Genomic DNA, 24,389 nt, shown 5'->3' with positions numbered 1-24,389 from the left:
TTGTAGATAGCGAACCTACCACAACTTAGCACGTGCTTGTTCCACCCGCTCGTGTAGTAGCGAAGGTGGAATACCAAAAAATCAATACTTCCCACGAACTTTGCCTCGTGACCGCGTGTAATACTGGCACGATTTTTCCCGCGCGATGGGTAGTATGGACTATTGTTGTTCGCTTCTGAAACAGTTCTAATCCGACGAACGTGGCGTCAATATCGGTGCGCTGTTTCTGCTCGGCAGCACGCATGAACGTGGCGCACTCCGTAGAGCGTTGCGTACATAATCGCCAGGTGTGACAGAAAAATTACAGCAATCGATTAAACAATCCAAGCCATACGGTGTCGAAAAATTGCAAGACAGTGTAAAAGAACGTGTCCGACGATGAGTAAATCTCCCGCGAGCGTAGTATCGTCCGATGAAACGCACAGTGCCAGTGATGAGTCGTTGGTAATATCGGCCGCCAATTCACACACCTCGCTCAGGTACATCAAGCATCTCGCCGAGAGTTGATGCAAGGGTTTGGGGACATGGTTTTACCGATAGTTTCCCACCATACGCAGATCCGTTGGAGTAGCGAAAGCGGTAAAGAAACCACCGAGAGACGAACCGACTACGGCCGCAATCACGATGGCCAAAGAACGACCACCATGGCGCCCAGCTAGTCTCACGGCGGTCGTAGTTCCACCACCACCGAAACCGGACATAAAAGCACGGCTGCTCGAGGCTTCCAAGTGAGTGCGCTGCTAGATAATGGGGAATTCGGTTGTACGGGATGCAGTTCTATTTATGAAGATGGATTCTAAAAATAGTCCCCCAAGCTGCGTTCCCGAGCAGCGTTGCGTTTGTGTGGCATGGCGTTTTTCCTGTACGATAGGTTTGCCTCGTTTCAGGCGTATGCGTCGCGTCAATGCAGTTGTGCAGACTGATCCGGTACACACGAAGCTGATGAAGGAAGTGTCTACGGACGAGCAGACCGATCTGATACCGATGGTGGACGAGGAAATACTGACCGATGGCAATCTGGTGATACGTGAAGTTGGCAATCGTACGGCGATCGATGCACTCGACTACGAACGGTGCGGCGTACTGATCGATGTGTTTTGTTTCGATTTACAGTGATACTTACCCACTCGGTGGCGCAAATGACGGACGGTGTGGAAACGTGTGACAGCGGTACCCAGACCGCCATTCCCCGGAGTGGAATTTCGTTTCGGAAGTTCCTCGAACCGATCGCCGTAAACGAGCTGCAGAGTAACGCGGTTCCTAACTCTTTCAAACTTACATCGGAAGAATGTCATGTAGACATGGACATGGGAAAGCCGGAATCGGGATTGCTCTCAACCACGCTGGAACCGCTCGGTGAAAGCTTTGCCAACGGTCCACCAGAACCATGCTCATCGCAGAGTGGCAGTGATAGCATCAAGGAACCGAACACACCCGATTTGATTAGTGCAACCGTTGAAGGCGATCCATCTCCACATCGTACCGCGACCTTGCTAGAAACGCCCACGTTCGCAGCCTGGCAAAATCTGGACTTTTCCGACGACGAGTCAGAAGGCTACGTTCCGCGCGAGCTCCCACGTCGACCGATCGGAGAAGGTGATCGTCCGTGGGCAGAGTTTAAGGATCTGGTGATTGGGTCACGGGTAGCCAACATGCGACTCTCGCCCGTACCGCCACGAAGGCCCCGAGCACCTAACCAAAAGACAGTGACATGGAGCGACAGGCAACACCGTGCGGTATCGAAGTTGATAAACGAAGCAACCGCACTGGTTGATATGTTCGATCACGTTTCGCTGTTGCTAGGGCCGGATATTACGCTACACAAGCTTCCACCACAGCAAGAGTTTCGGCTTCCGCCAGCGAAATGGGAACCACTGTTGACAAAGTCCTGCGATTTGCTGGAGGAAAAGCTAGCTCAGGTAAGGCATCTTTCGATGAGCGATTTCGAAAGCCAAGCAATACCGGCGGACGCGAAAGTATCGTCCTGCACCTCACCGATGATATCGGACGTTGGACCAGAAGACATTTAATCGACTTGGGGCTGATAAAAGATAGCTTTATTTATCTCGAACTAAACCCAATCACGATAGCGCTACGTTAACAGCCACAAGGAGAGACACTGTCCACCAAGCAAGATGTCCTGCGCGTACAATCGGTCCACCATTCATGGGCCCATTGCAATCCTCCTCTTCGCATTCTTCGCAAGCTGACATCCGGTACACGGAGTTGAATGCTTCATTGCCCTGGCGTGAGAGTAGGGCACACTCTCCACTAATGGCACACCCGCGCCATATTTGTTCCGGTGTTTCAGCGGAGCTTGGAACCAACCGTTTATAGCCACACACCGTTCGGACCGGATTGTTGGTAGCGCTGAATGGCGTGCAGGAAACCTTTTCCAGCGTCGCGAGATTATCACAGTCCAGATCATTGTTGTCGGTGCTGCAGCTATAGCACTCTAAACCGTGCGAGAAAGGTGCGGCCAGTATACCGACGAACAGCAGCGGAAGAATTGATCGCACGAGGATCATGTTGATATGTTTGTTCGCAGCGACAAGTTTGATTGATACTGAATTGATTGTCTGGATGGGAGCGGTATACCTTCCTCGCTATATTGACTGACGGTGCTCTACCTTGAACGGTAAGATAGTGCAGTGAGTACTCAGCTTAATTCTATGATAACCGGAAGACGCTGGGTCCACCAGCGCCACAATAGCCTGCAATGCCATTGAAAGCTACGAGTGGGCCGATAGGTAGCAGGCAGATAGCTGATATAATAGTAAGTGAAGTACAAGACAGTTTTCTAATCTTATTTACACAGTTTTATTTATTGTCTTATCGATCGTCATCGATTCCGGTAAACTTAACAACCAACAAAAACGAGTAAAACAAAACAAAACATCATGAAAAGAAACAGTTCAGAGCATCTAACGGCAACAGAAACACGTTTCTCTCGGTGTAACACTACGCTGTGACAGTAGCGTGAAGCTTAAGCCATAACACAACAAAATGCAATAAAATAAAGTAAGATGAAAAGGAAAGCAAAGACAATCAAACAAGATCTCACGTAGTAAAGGGATAAGAAAATGCAAAAAAAACCCTTTACTTAAGCAATGCGTACGATTCCAGGCAAATTGGGCACGATCGTCAAAGTGGTTCCTCCTGTAACGGCAGTAGTAGTAGTAGAAACAAGTGCGTCGTAAACAACATCCGAGCTTAGTTCCAAATTCTACCTGATATAGACTTGAGTGGTGTCGTACGCGCTATATCAATCGAATCGGATCGGATACATTTGTTCGTTGATTTGCTTCTATTCTGTGTTTTCCCTTCAACCTGGCGTACCGCAACGCTACACGATAAGCAACTGGGTGTGTCATACCTAACGGAAACTAGAATTGGCAGTAGCGTGCTTTGCTAAGGCTTTGAGCTTCGAAAATGCAAGTACGCAGCCGCGTGCAGCGGGTTGCGGCAGTACGCAGCCAGTAACGGATTTTTTGAATGATTGACGAAAGGGGATTTTGAAAGTTTCGTTGGGATAAAGTAAAAGTTAGCGTTTTCGTTCGTATCTAGGTTTTGCTACAGCGCCAATGGATTTTTCTTTGCATACACCAGGCAGCTTTAAACTTTTTTTTTTTTTTGCAAAACATTAGGAAAATAGCGTTTTCTTGTTTTGTTCGAAATGAGTGAGCGCGTGTGTGTGTGTGTGTGCTGCTAAAATGCTAGCCTAGTACCCTAAGAATAAATCGGAAGAGAGTAAGCCCTAGTTCTTAGTGGCTAGGTGTTACCAGTGTCCAGGACTGGGGTGTGTCCCGTTCACTCGGCGGCAGCGGCAGCAGGACTTTCCTCAGTCTTGCTCTCCTCGGCGGGGGCAGCGTCGGCGACAGCGGGGGTCTCTTCGGCCGGGGCTGCTTCGGCGGGGGCAGCTTCAGCGGCCGGAGCCGCTTCCTCCGCTGGGGCAGCCTCACCTTCGACCGGCGCGCCCGTCTCCTCCAGCTTGGCCGCCTGACGCTTCAGCAGCTCTTCGTCCGACTGTGCGATCGCCTTCAGCTCGGCAATCTCCTTCAACAGCTCCTCGTTGTTTTCCTCGATCGCCTGCTTCTCGAGCTCGTTCAACCGCGCCAGCTCATCCTCACGCACCTTCTGGGCCTCGGTGATGCGGCTCTGCTCCTCCTCGGCCGCCTTGCGCGCTTCTTCCTCAGCAACCTTGCGGGCGGCTTCCTCTTCGGCGGCCTTGCGGGCAGCTTCCTCTTCGGCCGCCTTACGGGCGGCCTCTTCCTCCGCTGCCTTGCGGGCGGCCTCCTCCGCTTCCTTGCGCTTGCGCTCCTCCTCCTCCTTGCGCTTCTTCTCCTCCTCCTCCTTGCGCTTCTTTTCTTCCTCCTCCTTTCGTTTCTTTTCTTCGGCCTCCTTCTTCTTCTTTTCCTCCTCCTCCTTCTTCTTCTTTTCGGCCGCCTTCTTCTTCTTCTCTTCAGCCTGTAGTGGAGAACAAAAAAAAGGGGTGGAAGTTAGAATGATTCAAATTGAAAAAAGGCTCTCCCCTAATTTTAGTGTACAGTTTACAGTTCTGGACTTTGTCGCACACTCTACACTGTGCTCAGGATAAAGTGGAAATATAATATTTCTAATTCTTCTTCTTTGACATAACAACCTCGAGAGGTTCTTGGTCCTGCCTGGCTTCCTTAATTCTTGTTATCCATAGTTGGGGGCGGTCCGGTGGCCGAGGCGACAGCGGCGCCGGTCTTCACACGGCAGGGCCGGGGTTCAAATCCTATCCAGACCGCCTCCCCGTACGTAAGGCTGACTACTTTACTACGGGTAAAACTAAGTAACAGAAAGCCAGAAAAGGCAGGCCGAGACCTCTCGAGGTTGTAGTGCCAAGGAAGAAGAAGAAGAAGATAGGATAAAAAATGGACAATCTTAAAGATAAGAGAACGGAAGCAGCTCAATAAGTGTTGATAAAATTCAACGTCAACAATCGATCGATTGACGACAGCTGACCGTGGCTGTACGCAGCCGACCACCAGTACACAACGGAGTTCAATGAGCAGTCTATGCCAAAATAAGAGAAAAGACTGTCCAACGAACGACCATAGTCGAGTATCCGGTTATTTGGGGCGCACTAGGTTTCTTAAACAAAGATATATGATCAAAGATCAAAGAAACAAAGATATGATATCAGATATGCCAGGAGTTAGGCTACGAATGAGAACTACGAATGAAGACCCGGTAAGCGACCGCCTAGGATCCTGTGGGCAGGACCTCACTAGGAGTTATGAGTGAAATAGCATCTTCACGACTCTCCGTTCCCCGGTCATGCATCGATAAATGTCACAGGATATATCGCTAGATCTATTAAAGTCTAAAATTCTCTGCTTACATTCGTTAAACACTGGCGGATAGGATCCCCAATTTCCATTCCGCACAAAGGTTCTAAGGTGCTTGATCCACCATTGCTTATCATAGACAATGGGTTGACAGTTACTAATACAGAGATCGAAGAACATGGCAGAACACTAGCAAGCAAATAAATTGTCCATTTCATCTTGAGAGTTGTCGAGAAGGTGCAACAGAGTTCAGAATTTTATCCACTTTATCCTGACCAGTGTCCAGAAAAGTCTTGAACATTACGTGTTCATCTAGGTATCCCTAAAAAAAGAGATCGCCCATTACATACCTTCTTGGCTTCGTCAGCCAGACGAGCTTCCTCGGCCAGCCGGGCTTCCTCGGCCAGTCGGGCTTCCTCAGCGAGCCGGGCTTCCTCGGCCAGGCGAGCCTCTTCAGCCAAACGTTCCTCCTCGATGCGGCGACGTTCCGCTTCTTCGGCGGCCAGGCGTGCTTCCTCCTCCTTGCGAGCCTGCTCCTCCTGGCGCAGTTTTTCGCGTTCAGCAGCACTAAAACGACACTCAAATTCTGGTTAAACCTCACACCTCCTCTCGCATGTGCCGCAAGTACACATACGCTTCCTCCTTCTTCTTGGTCTCCTCCAACAGCTTCAGGCGCTCCTTCTCCAGGTTGACCGGTTCGTAGCGCACCTTGTTCAGCTCGGCAACGCGCTCGATCTTCTCCTGCTTGTCCTTCAGCTTCGAATCGGTCGGATCGTCGTACAGCTTCGGGTTGTTGAACTTGCGCGTCGGGCGAACTGGATTTAATTTTCCTACTGTAGAGTTGCAAGTACATCCACAGTACGGAGGGAATATGGGGAGGTCGGTCGGGTACGCATCCAGGTTGGCAGGTTGGTTGAGAGTGAAGGGTTCGCGAGCAGGACGAACGGGTCGGTTTTATTGGGATGGTTGGAAAGTAATAGATGGACGAGAGAAGAAGAGATATCTACAGTCAGGGAATCGGTTCTACAAAGCGAATACTACGATGAGTGGCATATGTAAGATCGAGTGAGCAGTTGGTTTATTTCCGTTCAGTTTTTTTTTGTTCTCAGCAAAAGCAGCGAAGCGATCAGGCGATTCCGTTTGGGAACTTAACCAGTGAACACAATCACAATCACGAGTCCATGATTTTGCTGGACTGTAGTGGAGCGTGTGTCCACTGTTCACGCACCCTCGAGCGAGTTGTGACGGGGCTGGGTAAGGGTGAGGCGATGAAGGACGAAAGGGACACGAATGAAAGAAATTCACAAAAACAGGTAGAAGGTGAGGGCATGCAACAACCGTATACATAGTAAAAAATTGTTCATTTTACACCGGTATGTGGTAATAATATCTATCTGTATGTGCAAGCTAGCGCCGGGACTCCGTGTGTCCAGGGAGCCACACGTGGGTCAAGCCATTTCCAGTGCATTCAACAAGCAGGCATGCTAACGTTAGTGAATTGAACGCTCTTAAACCAACCAATCGTGGAAGGAAGGCCATCGTCTACTTACTTTGATTAGCTGTTAGAACAAGTTCGGGGTTTCTGGGGGAGATCACATTCAGCGGGTGGCTCTTATATGGGAAGATGCGCGAACTCGCGCAGACGCACCGCGATCGTGGTTGATTTTTATTTCATACGTACGTAAGTACGCGAGTGAAAATTGGAAGAAAAAGTGTTCGGTGTGTGTGTGTGTGTGGTTTGGGAGGGTTTGATCAGGATGTAAGTAGATGTAAGTTTGTACAAAAAACATCAGAGAAAGGGACAGTGAAAGGAATGTTGGCCTCGAAAACTGTGTGTGTGTCCATTTCCAGATGGTGTCTGTTGTTCATTTTTGTAAAAGTGTAGTTTTTTAAAGTACAGTTTCGATAAAGTTGAATAAATCAATAGGTAAAAAACATGGCACAAGAGTATGCTGCAAATTGGGCGCTGGGCGTTTGTAGAGAAAGAAGGAAAACTACAGTAGTACAACAACAATAAACGCAACTGCTACCATATGTACACGCAGTGATTTAGAAGACACTAAGAACTAAAATAGAGAGAGAGATAGAGAAAGAAATATAGATTTAAGGAAAGGTGTTGATTGATATGCAGGCAAGCATAGCAAAAGATAGGGAAAGAACACTCACGCCTGCAGGAAGAAAGTAGAGCGAACCGGAAGATCCTATCCTACGCATCCTACGAACGAATCCATTTTCGGAACCATACGGTCTAGGGTCATCCTTGCCCGAGGTACAACGCCAAGAAGCAGACAAACAAAACGGCAAAGTTGTTTCACAGTATATCGTATGTATCTTCTTCACAGGTTTATATAGTGAGGTGATTCGGTTTTACAATAAGCTGCCTTGAAGGCCTGTATGCTAACGAACGAAAGTAGTAAATAGTGAGCTGATCCTCTGTTGGTTCCCTCTCATGCTTTAACGCAGGAAGACCAGTGGAATTGGCATCCAGTAAATAAAACGATGTACTCGTGTGTAGTAAACTGTAAATATAATATCTGTCATCTTCATCATCAACATCTGTAAATATATACCCTTTTCCTCTCTTTCTCTCTGTCTCTCTTTTCGTCATCTAACTCGTCGGCTAACATGGAACATACTGTGCAGAATGAAACTAAAAGTACAACTTAAAGAAAGCCGTCCGGTGAGATTAACATAAAGTTAACCCATCGGTTGCACGAAAGCTGCTCAATGTTGTTTCTGCGTTCTAAAACAGCTGTCTGCTTATTGGAATTTTTCGTTTGATAGAGAAACATTAGTTTGATTAAAGCGGGAAGAGTAGAGCAAAGGAACGCTGATACGCTTTTAGACGATCGGGTCGATAAATCTACGATCGGGTAAGAAGAAAGTCGATAGTTGTTGAAACAAAAAACGGTAGAGTAGGAAGAAGAAGTTAAACATCCACCCTGGCTGGCCTTCGTGTCGGGACGAAGAAGCTTGGGAAGATGGCCGCCACCGGATTCTACGAGCTAGATCACACACTTAAGCAGCTAGATTAACGTCACTGCTGTAGATGCCCTTCTTGTCGCCGAGCTTCGATTTGTGCGTTTCGGTTTTAGTTTCCGTTTGCTTAACTGGAATTATTATTTTTGTGGGAAGCGGATGAGTGCATACAGTGTCCCCAGCAGAAAAGCGTGTGATAAATGTAGTGTAAATCGTTCAAAGAGAAAGAGAAAGAGAAAAATGGCGGGAAAAGACAAAAAAAATACAGTCAGTAGAGGATCATCCCTTCACTCCCGAGTTAGCGATCAACGAATTTTTAGAAACAGCATATCCCCCGGCCCATTATGCAGCATCACAATGTATGTTCGACGCAGTAAACACACCAAAATGGTGAGAGTGAGTGGTGGGTGTTGTCGGTGGTTGAGTTAGTGACTTTGTCGGAGGTTGGTTTTAATATACGACGACACGTAAACTGACGCAGTGGGTAAAAAATAGTTGTTGATGTAATGGCGAAAGATTTTCGTGAAAGCGCGGTACGGAGACGATCATCACAACGTTTAGCCACAAGACCGACGATGATGATGGGTTAGGGCGAACACAGGGACGAAAGAAAAACGTTTCATTTTGCGCAAAGTATTACTCATACCGAAGTGAGTCGGTATGTGGATGAAAATGTGTGGACGCCTACGACACGATTACACACGACAGGTGCACACCGAACGGTCCATGCCGGTTTCCAATCGACAGAGACCACTTAGGAGATTTTTTTTTTCTTCTGGGATTGCTCCCAGAACCCGCATGAAGTTGGTGTAGTGCGCACATTCTATATTAATCACGACCAGCGCCGCCTGGAACCACCTACCTCCGCAACTTACGTGGCGTGTGGTGGTGTTGAGTGTACGCGAAACTACGCGAGAGCTTCAGATACTGCGATAGTTAAGCCAGACAAACTTGCCATTATACATTTTGCGCTGGTTGGGATTGAGCATGTTGTGGTAGGTACGGGTGTGTGCAGGGTAGAGCTGCTGACGGTAGAGATTGTTCTTAATTTTTACTAAAAGAACGGACCAGAAGACAGAGGGAAAAAATAGAAACACCCATCGAGACACCATGGTCAACATATTTAAAGTGGGCGTTAAAGAGAGAGAGTGGAAGAGAGAAAGGGAGAAAGAATTAGAAAGGTCACATTAGAACGGCATATTAAACGGTGCTAAGTTCGGTGAACAACATTGGCACAACGGAGCACTAAAACGACACTAGGAGGAGACAGGAACAAAATGGCAAAGATAGGGGAGCATTTGTAAGTGGTAAGTGATTAAACACGCCTGTGTTACCGACGGATCTTGGGGGTTGGAATAGCTATAGCGAATGTATGTGTGTGTGCTAAACTATGTTTTGGACAATAATAACTAACAGAGGAAAACAATAATAAAACAATGTGGTGTCTTTCGCGAGTGAATGACAGGAACACTAAGTCAAACTACTACTACTACAGGGTGTTCCATCTAGAGAAACTCGAAGTTTTTATCATGTAATATTGGATAAAATGTAAGTAAAATTAGATTCTTTACAATTTGTTTGAGCTCGTTTTTGAAGAAGTTTTTTGTAGCGTTTTATCACCCAAGTGAGAGTTACCAGTTTTTGTTTTCTTTTTAGAGTTTCCAGTTCGATAGAAGCAGGCGATAGGCGATCAGAACTTTTTGAAAGAAATCAATTCTGAAACCAATTACGATCAATGCCATGTTTGTCTGCCTGGTCCTTGGGAAAATTGGGCTACTTGGTCCTCGATATCATTCACCAAAGAGCGTTGCTATGGTGCTTCATCTTCAAAGAACGAATCGAAGGATCTAGGACCTAATCGTCGAGGATTAGTTCACAATGATCAGTACCCCAAAAGCTAGTTAAAACAACATCACCAAGCAATATATGTGCTTCAATCATCATGATAGATTTGTCAATTTCAAACAGTTTTTGCTAAGAATTTGACGGGATGAGTCCCTAACTCTTCTAAATGGAACACCCTGCATAGCACAATTACTACTGCCTTCCAAAACAGTTTCCCTACATTGTGTTGGCTGTGTACGATGCGTGTTGCTAGAGAGTGCTGTTCTAGAGTGTTTCCAGAGTGTCAGCGCACTGGGTGTTCACATTCTGTTCTGTCAGCGTCGTCGTCTGTTCCGGTTCTGATAGAGCATCAGCGTACGCTTTGCGTTTCTTATGAGCGTCGAGATCAGAAGTTTTCTTCGGTAGCTTGCTATAACTACGATCCATCCGTTCCCCCACGCGTGTGTGTGTGTTAGGTGGTTGGGTGTAAATCATTAAATAAATAGAAAATAAGAACAAAAAACCAGTCAGCTTCAGTACGGTATCACAACTCCCTGCCCTGCCATTGCCCGGGATTGAAATGAACCCAAAATGGGGAAAGATGCGCTGAGGTGACTGAAAATCCCCGGTATGGTTTGGACAACTGGAACCGAACGCGAATTTACTTGTAATCCTCTAGTGCCTCTTTGGCAGCCCTCATCATCGATCGCTGGACCCGCCGGTGGAGCTTTCGTTGGACTCTCGCCAGTACTGTTTTTAGTGAGTTGGTTGGTAGTTGACGTTGTGGTGGTGTAGGAAGGTGTTTGGTTTTGTTTCAGGACGTTTGGTTCAGGACGGATTCGCGGTGGTGTAGTGCATTGGAAATAGATTCGTATATTTAATCTTGGCTCAACTTGGTTGTACTGCTGCTACGGTCAAACTGATGCAATGTCGTGTGAGCGGCTTGAACTGATCGGTGTTGTGTGGAGGTTTTATTCAGGGTGCCACGTTGGCCAGATGATTTTTAAACTCACAACTTCTAGTGATTAAAGGTAAGACACACATAGGTAGTGACTTAAGTAGGGCACTTTTTTTTTCGTCAATGAAATGAAACACAAGAAACCGGGATATTGTCAATAAGTTTTAGACACAAAAACGGGCAGATATCTTGTTGTTTACCGATACGCCTAGTGATACTGGTGTGGGAAGTGGTGGGATCTAGCTTAAGGGTACTCATGAATGAACTCCTTAAACTCATCCGGTACCTTGTACGCATGGTTCAGATAGTACTTTTCGAGATATTTCTTAATTTTCGTGTTTACTAAGGAGAAGACAAAAACAAAGCGCAATCAAAACGTGTGCATCCGTACGGGAACACTCGCCAGCAAACAAACACACGAGTCACGGTCAAATGAGCTTCCTTAGACTTGAGGCGTCATTCTACTAGCACTACTGCTGCACGTGCCACGCGTCGCTTTGTTCGTTTCGTATGGACAGTTTCGTATAGACAGGGCGTTTAGTAGATACGGTACGAATAGTACGAGGTGATGGGATAGGCGAAGAACCTAACTACGATCGATGGTGCAGTACTGTAACGGTAGCGGTCTGATGTACGAGTTGTACACGTCCACACAAATTGGTACAAAACAGGGGAAATGAAAGAGAGAGAGAGAAAGAAAAAGAGAAACAGAGATAGAAATATTATAGCTACAAGGAAGTATAGGCGTAAAAACACGTTTAGCGTACAAATGTGGCCCAAACGGGGAACAACGCCTCATCTTCTGCAGGTTGGTGCTGTTACGTACGGAACTGCTTGCTTGGCGGAAGCAGTGCAGTGGAATTGGAAACGGTGGCCTCAAGCGCTTCGCAAAAAACTCGATGCGATTAGATCACACAAGGTGGAATGGGAAAACAAAGATAAACATTGATGTTGTTGCTTGAAAGCGCGAAATAGAAGAAATATTTGCTTTTGAAGCAGTTAACGTTCCAAAAGTGGCTTTTTTATAGTTTAATAGTTATTACCATGCACCGCGCATAACTGAGCACCCGATACTGTTGTAGATCTATTATTTTTCTGTCCTGTTTTCCGATATCACTAGAAGTATTTGCGTTTTTAAAAATCATCCATCATTCAGCCGAAAAGAGGAGGGTCTGTTTGGTGCAATTATATGGGGGGGTTTCTCTGTTTCTCCTCGACGAGGATCGGAAAGGAAAAAAGGGTTGGGGTGTCTTGATAGTGGCTTTCGGTGGTACTCTTGTCTCTTTTTGGTTTATTGTTCTACCAGTTCACATTCTGGCGTTGGCGTTGTCGGTGACAGTGGGGCTAGTTCGCTCTGGTGTGTTGCCCTGCACGAGTCGACATCATCCAGCGAGATGGATCGTGGCGAAAGTGGTGGATCGTGGTGAAAGTCGGTAAGAGGACTGGGTGTCGGTGAAGCTTGGTGTGGTGGTGATGGTGGTGAGAGTGGTGAAGTTGGTGGTGTTTGCTGCTTCGGAGCTTCCGCCCTTACGACCTTGCGGGCGGTCTTACACTTTTTGTCCTGCTTGCGCTGGACCCGATCCCTCTTACCTTCCTCCACATCGGCCTTGGCCTGGGTGCGGTTGGACTTATAGTACGACATGACGTTCACATCCTTGCCGACCCGGGCGGTATCGTAGTTATAGATACGGGGTTTGCTTTTCGGGTAGGCCTGCGACCCAATGATGCGCGTACTGGCCAAGTGGTTCTTGCCTGTATTGCGAACATCAGGCAGACGGGTCAGGATCGGATTTACCGCCAGATCGCGATCGATGACGGAAGAGAGAGAGAGAGAAAGAGAGAGATAGAAAGAGAGAGAGATAGAAAAAGAGACAGAGCAGATAGCCGAGACGGAGATCGTGGGGGAATCAAACGAGAGGGAAAAACAGAGAGAGACACAGAGAGACACACGTAAGAAACAATGGCTGGTTTCCGTGAATGTCAACACGCAACACACGTGTGACGTGACATAGAAATACTTAGCAACAAATAAGTGTCATAATTAGACTCGTTTTTGTTTGTTTTGTTTTGGCCAAAGAAGCGCGTCCGCGCTCAGCAGACAGTAAGAAAGAACACAACGAAATTGAACATAATTGACAAACAAAAACACCAGAACAGAGCACCTCAACAGAGCAAAATTAAACAAACGGTATATATGCATTCAAAAATTAACACAGCAACAAAATAATTAACGAAAAACTCTGAAATGGTAAAACATCAACAAGAGAACTGGAAAAAAGAAACTGCGAGTTCCGGAGACAGGAACAGGTCCCCAAATTTACGGAATCTTCTCCAAATGACGACTCTCATGCTATTATCCCAACTTTCTTCTCCAACGATTACGAATGCAGTTAGCACAAAATATCTCTCCTTCGGTAAAGGATGTAGCTTCAAAAGTTCCCATTTTACACATTAATAACATCACAGCACATAAGAAGTTCGATCGATCAAGTCACATACACCGGTTCACAATACTAACCCTCCTCATCCACATAGTACGTGTAACGCCACAAGATGTCATCCAACAGCACATACTCTTCGGTGCACAAATGTTTCCGACGGTTTGATAGACAGTTTTTGTACAGTGAGCCCCCAATCAGGCATTAATAAAAGCGAAAATATAACAAAACCCAAACCGCAATTCAAACAACGATTAACGATGCAGAAAACATCCGACGAGTGGTTGCAGCAGCAGCAGCAGCGATGTAGCGTTGTTAAATTGCGTACATAAAAGCGAAGCGATTGTAAAAAGAAGCAAAATAGAAACAAATATCAAAACAAAACATAACCACAAACTAACACACTTCAGAAAAAGGAAACAAAAGATTTTTCTCGTTTAATATAATGCTATTGCACGCAACAGTAGAGTTGATGACGAATGGAATGATCCAGCATAAGAGCGGGGAAAGTACAACAACAAAGCGCATCAAAGCAACGGTTTAACAGGAAAGTTGTACGGAAAAAGGGTAGTCAGGGATAGCAGGGGTGCCTGGAAAATGCCATGTTTTTTTTCTCTTTCTGAACCGAATTTTGGACAACATTTTTTTATATGAAGATTTTTCTTCGAGTGTTGAAAGGCATTGCAGCTGTAAGGAAATGTGATTCTTGAATGGAAATTTTAGGCAACTATAAAGGGTCGCATCAACTATCAGAAATTGGGAAAAACAAAAGGTGTTGGCCATGGAATGGAACGGTGGTCGAGGTGGTGGGCGAGTAAGAAAGGGGAAACGATCTCACTTACCGACATAACGCGACGCTGGCGAGTGATATCTGGCCATGGCCTCGATATCGTTACGGACGCTGCGAATCGGATCGGTAATGTGACTCTTGACGTAGGTGTCACTGTTCAGGCGGTTGTGCGTGGAGAACGGATCGTACACCCACTTCTTAGGGCTGAACAGTGGAAAAGCAATCGATTAGTAAGTGGGTAACTCTCCGCTTCCTTCACGGTTACATACTTCGGTTCTGGAGCTGCCTGTGCAATCGGGGCCATCAGGCGTGGAACGGGATCGTTCAGCTGGCGCAGCAACAGTGCAGTCGAGTTGCGGATATCACGCTTCTCGTCCTCAAATTCCTACACAACGGAGCGGGGAACGATGAAACAGGCAAATTAGTGTTGATGCATACAGCTCAGTAAGACTACCAGCTGTTACGGTACAACCGCCTACAGGGGAGTAAGCTGCTTTATTAGGCAAGGGCACAACATTTTAACACTGGGTTCCAAATTTCTACAAGCAAGGCTAGCGCTACCGAATACGGTGGACTTTCGACCAAATATGCTGCGAGGGACATCGGGTACGAACAAGGTAACGCAAAGCAACAGGATTTTTTTTCTAAACATGGTATACATGACAACGATCTAATAGGCAATGCAATGGAGACGCATGGTGGCTCTGAGTAGTGTTTTGGCTGAGTAAGTGGTTGATTGGCTGCGTACTTGAGTTATTGGGCTACTGATTGGGCTTTAAAATGAACGTTACGTTATGTGAACCGTACGGGCAGCAAAGTTTGTGAATCGCCAGCGACTAAGGATGTGGGTCAAGGTCATTGAGCAGGTAGGCCGGCTTGATTATCGAGTTTGCGATGCAGTGTTTTAGTTTTACCGGATTTTGGAGGAACGCTCGAATTTCGCGCAGAAAGGAGCGTGAGAGAAAATGCAAACGGCCAAGCAAATTTTAATTCTTCGGCAGTACCGGTGTTTGGTGGTAGTATTTACTGTTTCATGTGCTTGTACTGTTGTACGGTCGGTGCTGCTGTATAGTGTCCATTGCTTACCAAGTATGAGGGCGAGTTGTAATACTGCTCTAGGGCACTACTTACAGGACTAGCGCGATATTTACGTTCAATGCGATCGAATTCTTTGTTGATGATCGACGGTCGCAGATAGGGCGAGCGGATTGTGACGACCCGGGCCGGCGATACGATGACGCGGGCCGGCGAACGGATCGCACGCACGGTGCGTACCGGCGAACCGAGCACGCGCACCGGCGAGCTGATCACGCGCATCGGCGACCCCAGCACCCGCATCGGGGATACCATGATCCGCGGCGGTGACGTGACGACCCGCGTCACTGGAACGAGCCGCTTGTGCGCTACGTACGGCATCGGTGTGCGATACGTCGTGGTGGTCGTGGTGGTGATCGTGTTGAACTGATGATTGATCGTCGGGGGCCCATCAACAAACAATCGGGTGTGAGGAGTGTTGGTAATTGTTGTTGCGCGAGATGTGTTGATGTGCAGTGTGACCAACAAACGTTTGTACACAATATTTTACACACAATATGCACACCACATATACACACACAGAAGAAGGGTACGAATTTACGGATGATGGTTGTGGTGGCACATCAGATGGTATGGTAGCAACGTTGGTGACGATTGTGAAGAATAACCGAAAGAAATGCGAAAGGAGTGAGTGGAGTTGAGGTGAGGGGAAGAAAAACAGTGAAAGAGAGAGAGAGAGACAGAAAGAGGAAGAATGGAGCAAAAAACAGAGAGAACGAATTAGGGACGAGAATCTATTATATACAGATTCGCAAACAGTTTGTGCGTTAAGTAGAACATTTAGGAGTACAAATTAATGCGTAGCGTTTGGATATCAGATTGAGATGACTAGTTTCTTACTGTGGCCGTTCATACGAAGACAGGATTAGGGTCCCTTATATAGAGACCTATTATAACAGGCCTCATGTAAGCGGCCGCAGCTTAGACTGGATCTGTAAGCATGTTCCCATCATTTAAAAGCAACAGGCACGGATCCGTATTGTGAAAAAAATTGTAATATATTAATCAAAGCTAAGAGAAGCTGAACGACATTTGACCTCTTGTGAATAACTGCTCCAAAATCACTAAAGGAAATAAGTTTGTCGTCAATTTTTGACAAACGATTAAAAATGGGCTCATTATCTTAGACCGCTTCCCGGTACGCAGGACTGTCGATCCAGCTATGGGCAAGAGCAATGCACAGAAAACCACAAATGGCTGGACGAGGTCTTTTGAGGATGTAATGCCAAAGAAGCAAAAATGCATTCTTCAGCTCGGCAATGGTCAGCCACATGTAGCTACCTCTCCATTTGAGCGGATGTTCAAAATGCCAATTCGTTTTCTAGAAATCCAAAACAGGGTTTAAAATATGCTTTAGAGATTTAACACTTATGTTTTTTGGTGAACGCCGCGAACTTATTCGTACTCCTAATACAAAGATATAAAATTGTCATCATTATTTAGATTAAAGTTTCTTATCTCGTTCAGCCCTGCTTCTCTCGATTGACTTAACATAACGTCAAAGGTGAAACAAAAAACGATTTGTGTGCGTGTGTGTCATCTGAGGCTGAAAAAGGCCCTTTGCTCCGTGTTCTTCGATGGTGTGATACTTAACTAGTTTTGAATGGTGATCTTTACATCTACTGTGCGGTTCTCGTCCTCTCTGAACCAAACATGCATATCATTCACCGAGGATCAATTTCCATTTTTACAAAAACATCTTGAAACTATTTCAAGAGAATTGTAGTGTTGTGCAATGTGCAATGCGTTGAGTTTTGTACAGTTTTGTACAATAACGAATTCAGTATCACAGCACTAACAACCAAACGTACCAAAAAAAGAATCACGAAGTATCACAGAATGACATCTGAGGATTGCCTTAACCTGTGCAAACAAAATACTTACTCGTGGCACTCCGGTGTATCGCAGTGGCGTCTGTGAGAGAATAGGAGGGTAAAAACACAATAAGATCAAATTGTCCGCAATTCCAGGTTACTAAGACTGTGGCGAGAGTGGAAATGTCGTTGATAGTCAAACGGGAATGAATGGCAACAGAGGGAGAAGAGAGTATACAAAGAGAAGAACACTACAACATATATATTCACACACGGGGGAAAAAAAAGATTGAAAGTGGTGTTATTAGATTTACTCAGAAAATAGAGAACAGAGGACGGTACACAGAAATACAAACCAAATGCAACAACAGCAAAAAAAAAAAACACGAAGATGTACAACAAGGACAACATAGAAGCACACAAACACATACACAAAGAACACAAGAGAAGCACTCCAGAAGGAACGTGTTTTAACGGAGCATTGCTTCTTGTAAGAAAAGTAAACAAAGTAGTGAATAAGTGGGTTGTGTGAGTCCGTGATTTGACAGTTAGTACAGTGGAGTTGTGACAGTGGTAGAATGGTGTGGGGCTGCAATACGTTGATAGCATTAAGTTGAGGTGTTTGCTAAGGTGGGCAGTTTTTGTGGGAGGATTATTTTAGGTTCATGATGGAAAAAGCATAGTTTTTGTGCGAATGTTTTCAAAGGGTATACACTTCTGTACAATTATGTCCTATGGCTATACTAATAATTGATAATCTCAACTGTACATGAACAATATCGCTTTCCACTGTACTTAAGGTCGCACTCCGGACACTCCCAACCCGCATTATCGTTTGTTTGTGTGCGTGTATTTGTTTGCGTGCGTTCCGTGTGTGTCCACTCCAGTATTGCGGATCGAAGGACAAACAACAACACAGTACATTTTGCGATTGGATAGGAATGAGCTTTTCCTTATCCTTTCGGTTTTATTGATTCGAATATATTGGCATCCATTGGGTCGCTTTAATTCACCATTGATTCACAAATGTAAGTAAAATTTGGAGTTTTCGTTGTAGTGCAGAGTATAATATGAGACATAGAAGAAACAACAAAACAAAAACCACGGTTAGTACAGTTCACCAATCTTGGCCACTAAGGATCTGGATCTACAGGTGCCGCATCTCTACTAGCTACCCAGTACTAGCTGCCTCAGAAGCAGCACATTCGGTGCAAGTGCTACACTATAGTACAGTTAATGTTTTGCTACTTCTCTGGAGCTACCTGTACCCATCTTATCTGTAGATACTTTGGGAGGCGGGCGAGATGCACCGAGAAGATTGGTGAAGGTGTTTTAGAAACGCTTACAGTGGGTTAGTAATATTGTGACGATCGAAGGCATGATGCACAGAGAACGGGGTAAAAAGGCACACAGCACGCGGAAGAAGCCTTCGATGTCGATGTGTGAAGAAGGTGAGGTGCGTCAGGTGATCCTCGGTTTTAGACGCGGTACGAGTAGTGCCGGTAGGTGGTACCGTGCGGCAAGCGTCCGGATGTGGTCGAGCTGTAGCTGTAACCGCCCGGGCCACCGCCAGTGGTCGAGGTACGCTCCGTGCTGTACGAGTAGCCACCCGGTCCACCGCGGCTGTTGCGCTCCGTGGTCGATGAGTACGAGGACGAGGAGGTGGACGGGCGCGAGTACGGATCGGATGAGTTGGATGACTCGGTGACGGTCTTGTAGGTCTTTGAGTACGTGTAGGACTCATCACGACGCGGCGTCGACGTCTCGACGGTCGTATAGCGTGGGGTCTGCGAAATGCGTTTGTTTCAGTTTTTTTGGTTGTTCTTCGGTATGCGTTCATTTGCAAAATGCTCTTCCTTTACATCACCAACACGCCCTTCTTGTAACAGTATGAGAGGATAAGGGGATGGGAGGGCTGATGGAAGGATGGCAATGGGATGGAAAAAGAAATGTGTGTGTGTGTTTATTTGTTTTTTTTTTTAAATCTCATAATTGTTCGTATGCTAAAAGCGCTTCGAGCCCAATCCTCCTCTTAGCTCACAAGGGTTCGTACGGGACAGCTTCGGTCCGCCGAGGATCGGAAAGAAATTGAAACATGTTTGAAAAATATATTCCCATCATCATCGGATTCGTTTCGTTCGTACAGGATGTCTTTGGTGTGTTAGTAAGCACGACCGTGGTGTCAGAAACGCCCACGATCGTACTGCGTCTGTAGGTTAATACTGTTCTACTAAATGCCCATCATTATTGGCCTAACTTCAAACTAAGTGCACGCACCCTAGCGGCGATAGTAGGTACGGGCATAACCGGGCTCGAAAAAGATCACGTGCCGGCGCCCATCCTTGACCGGGGCCGTACCGTGCACGCGGCGCAACAGCACATCGACATTGTCCGCGTCCGTCGTGTGACCGGTGGCCCGATTGTATTCCCGGCGGTGCAGCTCGTTCGCGATACGCTGACGGTTCACGTCCCGCGGCGACCGATAATCATCGATCGGGCGGGCCAGAATGCGCGGATCCGGTTCGATGCCTTCGCGATTGATTGCCTCCAGTATGGAGACGCGGGCCTCCTTGCGAGGCTGTCGCTTACCGTACGCCGTGACCGGATCCGGTATCAGGCTGGGGCGAGGCACAAACGGCACCTTGTCCCAGTCGACCCCACGTCTCTGTGAAGAAGAGATTGGCAAGTGCTGGATTGATAGTGGCCTTGTAGGAGGTTTGTTGGGCGAGGTTGGTTGGGCCTTTTGTAACGCATTACGGGAGTTAGTTGGAGGATGCTGTCCAGATGTTAGCGGCAATGAGACGGTGAGAGTATGCTTTTACTGGTGCACTTGCCGATCCAGCCGATCAGAAGCACTAGAAAGGGCATAAAGGATAAAAAAACTGCTGTTCCTGGCTTCTCAAAAAAGTTCCAACAAAAAATTGAACCAAACGATGAAGATCAATATTACTTCGCCGTTGTAAGTAAGGCCATCACTTCAGAAACAATGGACAAAACCCAGGGCCAGCCGTTAACGGGCCAATCTCTATATAGGTGGGTGTCGCTTATTTTTGAGCATCGCACCCAACACGACCGTGATGACCGTTGTTTGTGTGGTGGTTACGATCTTTTGGTAACATTCCGTGCACCGAGCACGTTTGGCGGGTTTAAAAATAGCTATTGCTCAGTCTAAAGTCTACCCACCGATCGCAGGTTTCGGCTGTCCTCGCCGAATGGAACAACAGTGCTCCCGTAAGATAGACTAGCCATGATGCGCATGTGGATGTGTGTGTGTGTGCGTGCGTTTTCTTGTTCCTCAAACGAGAAGTCAACCCTGTGGCGTGGTTCGTGGAGCACTGCTGTCACCAGTTTGCCAAGTCGAGGTACAACGCGCACGCCCTTGCGCTAGACAACATATTTTTAGTTTGACAAAAGCGAATGTGTGCGATTTTGCTTAGCTTTTTGTTTCGCCCCGTGCGTGTTGGAAAATATTTGCTGCAGCTGGTATTTTGAAACGGTCTTTGGAAAGTGTTTCTTAACGTATTTCAAACATAGCGAGCTCTCTCCCTCTCTGTCTTCGTTCAGGCGTTGAAGTAGCGATTCAAGCCAGTTTGACGTATGATAAAGTACGCAGCCATTTGCAACTGCCACCATTTTGGCGCCCTAGTGGCGTGTAAACTTATGTCATAATTTGGAACGGGCAAGCTATTTGGAACACCACCGGCGCTATATTTAGCCACATTCGCACGACTGGTGGTGGCGGTGGCCACTACACCGTACCGCTTGTTAGCAGCCATTGAACCTGACCCTGTAATAGGGCAGCCATTTTTTCCTATCCTCGGTTTCATACGCAGCCATCATACCGCAGCCGTAACGAGCGTAGCTTCGGTTGCTTTGATGATGTGAAAAAGCGGCGCTAACGCCCCCAATGGCTGGTAGCCACATTCGCGCGGCGCTTTATCGCATTCTTGCTAATTATTTGATCCACTTTACTGCTTTTTTTGTTCTTTCGTCTACCAAGGATTCCTTTTTCGTCTTGCGCTCATTTCTCCACTACCGCGAATTGTGTCGGACGGTAAGGATTAAATATAGATTTTACCGTACCACGTTTACATCGCACTAGCGCGCTTAGTGGCCACCGTGAGGTAGAATTCACAACAACAACAAAAATAAACCTCATGGGAATCGAGTTCCGGCATGAGCATTATAAAATCGGGATTAACTGTCGTACGGTAGCGCCAGATGGTGTAACCCGAGCGGTGAAAGACCCGATCCACCCCGGATAACGATCTGTTTAGGTACGCTTCTTCGAAAGGGAGCTGATTTATGGTCCGAGACGACATTATTTGCGGATGGGGAAAGACTACGATACTACTAGGTGGCTTCGGTTCGTAATTTATTGTGTTTCTCTAGATTTGGGTCTACCAAATCTCGTAGAGAGCGTACCAGAGAGCCACCGTACTCACATAAGGAAATGTTTGCTTTTAAGAATGCAATCAGAATGCGATATTGTTCAATCGGTGTTTCTTCTCAAACGATTTATCGAAATATTTTTCAAACGTGTCTCAATTTCTTTATAAGAAAACTCGATGTTTTGTACAATTTAACCTATTTTTTTTAGCACAATGGAAGATATTTCTAAACTGTGTAACAAAACCGGACCACTATTTTTGCGTGTATTTCTAATAAAAATTATATGCAGTTTTGAATAAAATAAGGATAAATTTTTACATAAAAATAAATTACAAAAAGGAGGGTGAGCAAAAACAATTTACGATACACAAAACAACGTATACACCAATTTAAGAAAAGATCAGACGGGACAAAATCAAAACAAAAATAATATAAACAGTATAAACAGCCAATTGTGACAAAATGTACAAACGACACCAAAACAGGATACATGGCCCGGTTACGTACACCGTTTTACGGCCATAAGGATGAAAAGAAAAGAGCTTGTGCTGTTGCTTGTATCATTAGCTACAGTTCCAGTTCGTGTTTGAGTAGTTTTTATACACTTATAGGCTTTTTGTTGTTTGTTTGTTTCGCATTTGAAGATGAGTTTATTGTTTGTTTTTCGTTTCTGTTTTGTTTTGTAAAATGTTTTCTTGTGCTTTGGACATAATTTTTACGTTTGTCTATATTGTTTGTTTTTTAACGACTTTTGACGGCACTTTGAAACAGCAGATGAGTTATGATGTGAATTAAATGGGTAGGTTGGGTTGGAAAGGTAGGAACCGGGAAAGGAAGTAAGGGAACGTCACACATACACACAAGCATACACACGCACAAGACAGTTCTAGTCAGATGGAAGATTGTGCAAAAGGAAGGAGTCGCACAGAGTCGATTGGGAAGTAACGAAAAAATAGGCACACATTTTGAGCAGCCGTAACAACCGTTGACGACCCGTGGCGCATTCGTGGTGTGTAACGTTTTGAGGCAACGGAAATTTCACCATTTGTAAGATTCTATTTTCGTACTCCGTTCCATTCACGTCAATAAGTGGTTGGCTTAACTTTTTCGCTCGCGCAAGCTATCGAACCGTGAGTTGGGAGTATAATTTTCAAAAAACGCACTTCAGGATTGTTTTTTCTAATAACAGTAGAGTCTCTTTTTAAAGGGTTTTGGGAAGCACTTTGATGAGATCGGAACTCGGAAGTTTAAGTCCTTATCACGTACACTTTTTGAATTTTTGAATACCATTTTACACTTCGCACAGTTCTTGGCTAAATGTCTTATCACAGCACTAAACTATCCGCTATCACAACCTTTTCTGATTTTGCTTCACTTCAACTCCTCGAACGTTACACAACTCAAGAGCGCACTGGTGTCAACTAGAGAAGGATAAAAACAGGACGGGACGGGAATTGGTTCCGAGCGAGTGATCGGTTCTAAAGATTCTAAAGCTCACAGTCCAGTCCTAGCTGGTGGTTCAAATTCCGGTATTAATGTATTATTGAGTATTGTTGAGGAATTTGGTCAATCTTTAGCTTCTGGCAGGACACAAGGATACACTCGCCATCGGAAGAGACTACCACTTGGGCGGGTGGGTTTTTTTATCAGGATAGGAGGATAGGAAGGACCTCGCATACTCGTGTGTATGGGTTTGGAGTTTTAGTGAGCAGTTTGAAGGAGCTAATCGGGACACTTTAGGAACAATGTGTATGTCTGTTTGTGTGTGCTTCTTTTTTTTGAGGTTGGCTTTGAAAAAAAAACAAACGGTTTTTGTTCTCTTACCGTCACGGTGTACGAGGAAATCGTGGGGCGAGTATAGCTCGAGCCCACCCGGCGGGTGCTGTAGAAGTCGCTTTCGTAAACCATGGTGGCTCGCTTACTGACACTGAACGATGTTCGGATGTGCTACTGGTAACCTGGTACTGGTTCGAGAAAGTTACTGGCTCACTCGTTCACTACGTGCCGCCTGCTTGCGATGCTTGCACTTGCTGCGCTGCTGGTCGAAATGGTTCTGACTCGTCCCCAGTCGTTGAAGGATGAAGTAGTCCCTGGTTGCGCCGTTCGTGTTGCGCTGAGCGTGCGCTGGCCGCCAGCCAAGCGAACGTGAGGCGTAAGCGAGACGGCATCAGCACACGATCGTACCAGGATGATGGGTGACAACATCAGCTGGATCGGGATGCGTCTGCGCTAAAAGGTCTGCGAACGAACGATCGACCGAATGAACGAACGCACGGACGGAATGGGGTTCCAATGGGGCCACGAGCAGATAGGGTGGATGAATTTCGTGTGGGCGAAAATTATCATTTTCAGTTCAGAGTTGTTTATATGTGTGTCGGTGTGTTTGTGTGTGTGTTTTTCATTTTTCCCTTTTTCCTGTGGCGCACGAATCTACGGCATTCATTGAAAAATAGGGAAAAGAAAACCAAAACATCCTTCAGCAAAAGAATCTTTACACCCAAAAAGCCACAAGAATACGCAAGATCGCAAACGGAAGGGCACACTTGTCTCTTGTCTGTCTTGTCAAAAAAAGATCACGCGAATTTGGTGCAAAATGGCTGCGATCGAGCGAGCGTGAGAGAGAGGAAGAGAGAGAGAGAGAGAGTTCGGGTTACCTCCACTGTGTGAAGCAAAAATCATGCTAATCACGTTTCTACGGCTGCAGTTCTTTTGTGCCAAGGACGCAAAGGAATGGGGCGAATCTAGAGACCGAAAATTTGTGTGTCTTTGTGGGTTTGTTCC

The 24,389-nt window shown here is 46.1% G+C and overlaps 2 protein-coding genes across 5 annotated transcripts; one reads left to right on the top strand and one right to left on the bottom strand.

Annotated features, from left to right (window-relative positions):
* The first annotated feature begins 184 nt into the window (after positions 1–184).
* LOC118506919 lies at positions 185–3,033 on the top strand. Its single transcript, XM_036044715.1, has 4 exons — positions 185–479; positions 558–728; positions 888–1,042; positions 1,114–3,033. The coding sequence occupies exons 1-4, from the start codon at positions 379–381 to the stop codon at positions 2,028–2,030; spliced, it is 1,344 nt and encodes a 447-aa protein (XP_035900608.1). The 5' UTR covers positions 185–378; the 3' UTR covers positions 2,031–3,033.
* On the bottom strand, positions 2,802–23,699 carry LOC118506907 (uncharacterized protein CG45076). 4 transcript variants are annotated; one of them, XM_036044698.1, is made up of 8 exons: positions 23,433–23,699; positions 17,287–17,316; positions 15,394–15,768; positions 14,577–14,692; positions 14,360–14,511; positions 5,953–6,133; positions 5,669–5,885; positions 2,802–4,467 (listed from the first exon to the last, which is right to left on the bottom strand). In XM_036044698.1, exons 1-8 carry the CDS (start codon positions 23,514–23,516, stop codon positions 3,811–3,813), a joined length of 1,812 nt encoding a protein of 603 aa, XP_035900591.1. In that variant the 5' UTR covers positions 23,517–23,699; the 3' UTR covers positions 2,802–3,810. The 4 variants fall into 4 exon arrangements, with proteins under 4 accessions (XP_035900591.1, XP_035900590.1, XP_035900592.1 ...); XM_036044697.1 differs by having other exon boundaries at positions 5,953–6,151; positions 23,433–23,698; XM_036044699.1 differs by having other exon boundaries at positions 5,953–6,151; positions 15,439–15,768; positions 23,433–23,698.
* Between the last annotated feature and the right edge of the window lie 690 nt (positions 23,700–24,389).

This window comes from Anopheles stephensi, chromosome 2 (genome assembly GCF_013141755.1).
Source record: "Anopheles stephensi strain Indian chromosome 2, UCI_ANSTEP_V1.0, whole genome shotgun sequence".
Classification (NCBI taxonomy): Eukaryota; Metazoa; Arthropoda; class Insecta; order Diptera; family Culicidae; genus Anopheles; species Anopheles stephensi.
The sequence above is the reverse complement of the archived record's forward strand: the minus strand, read 5'-3'. Positions and strand labels throughout refer to the sequence as shown.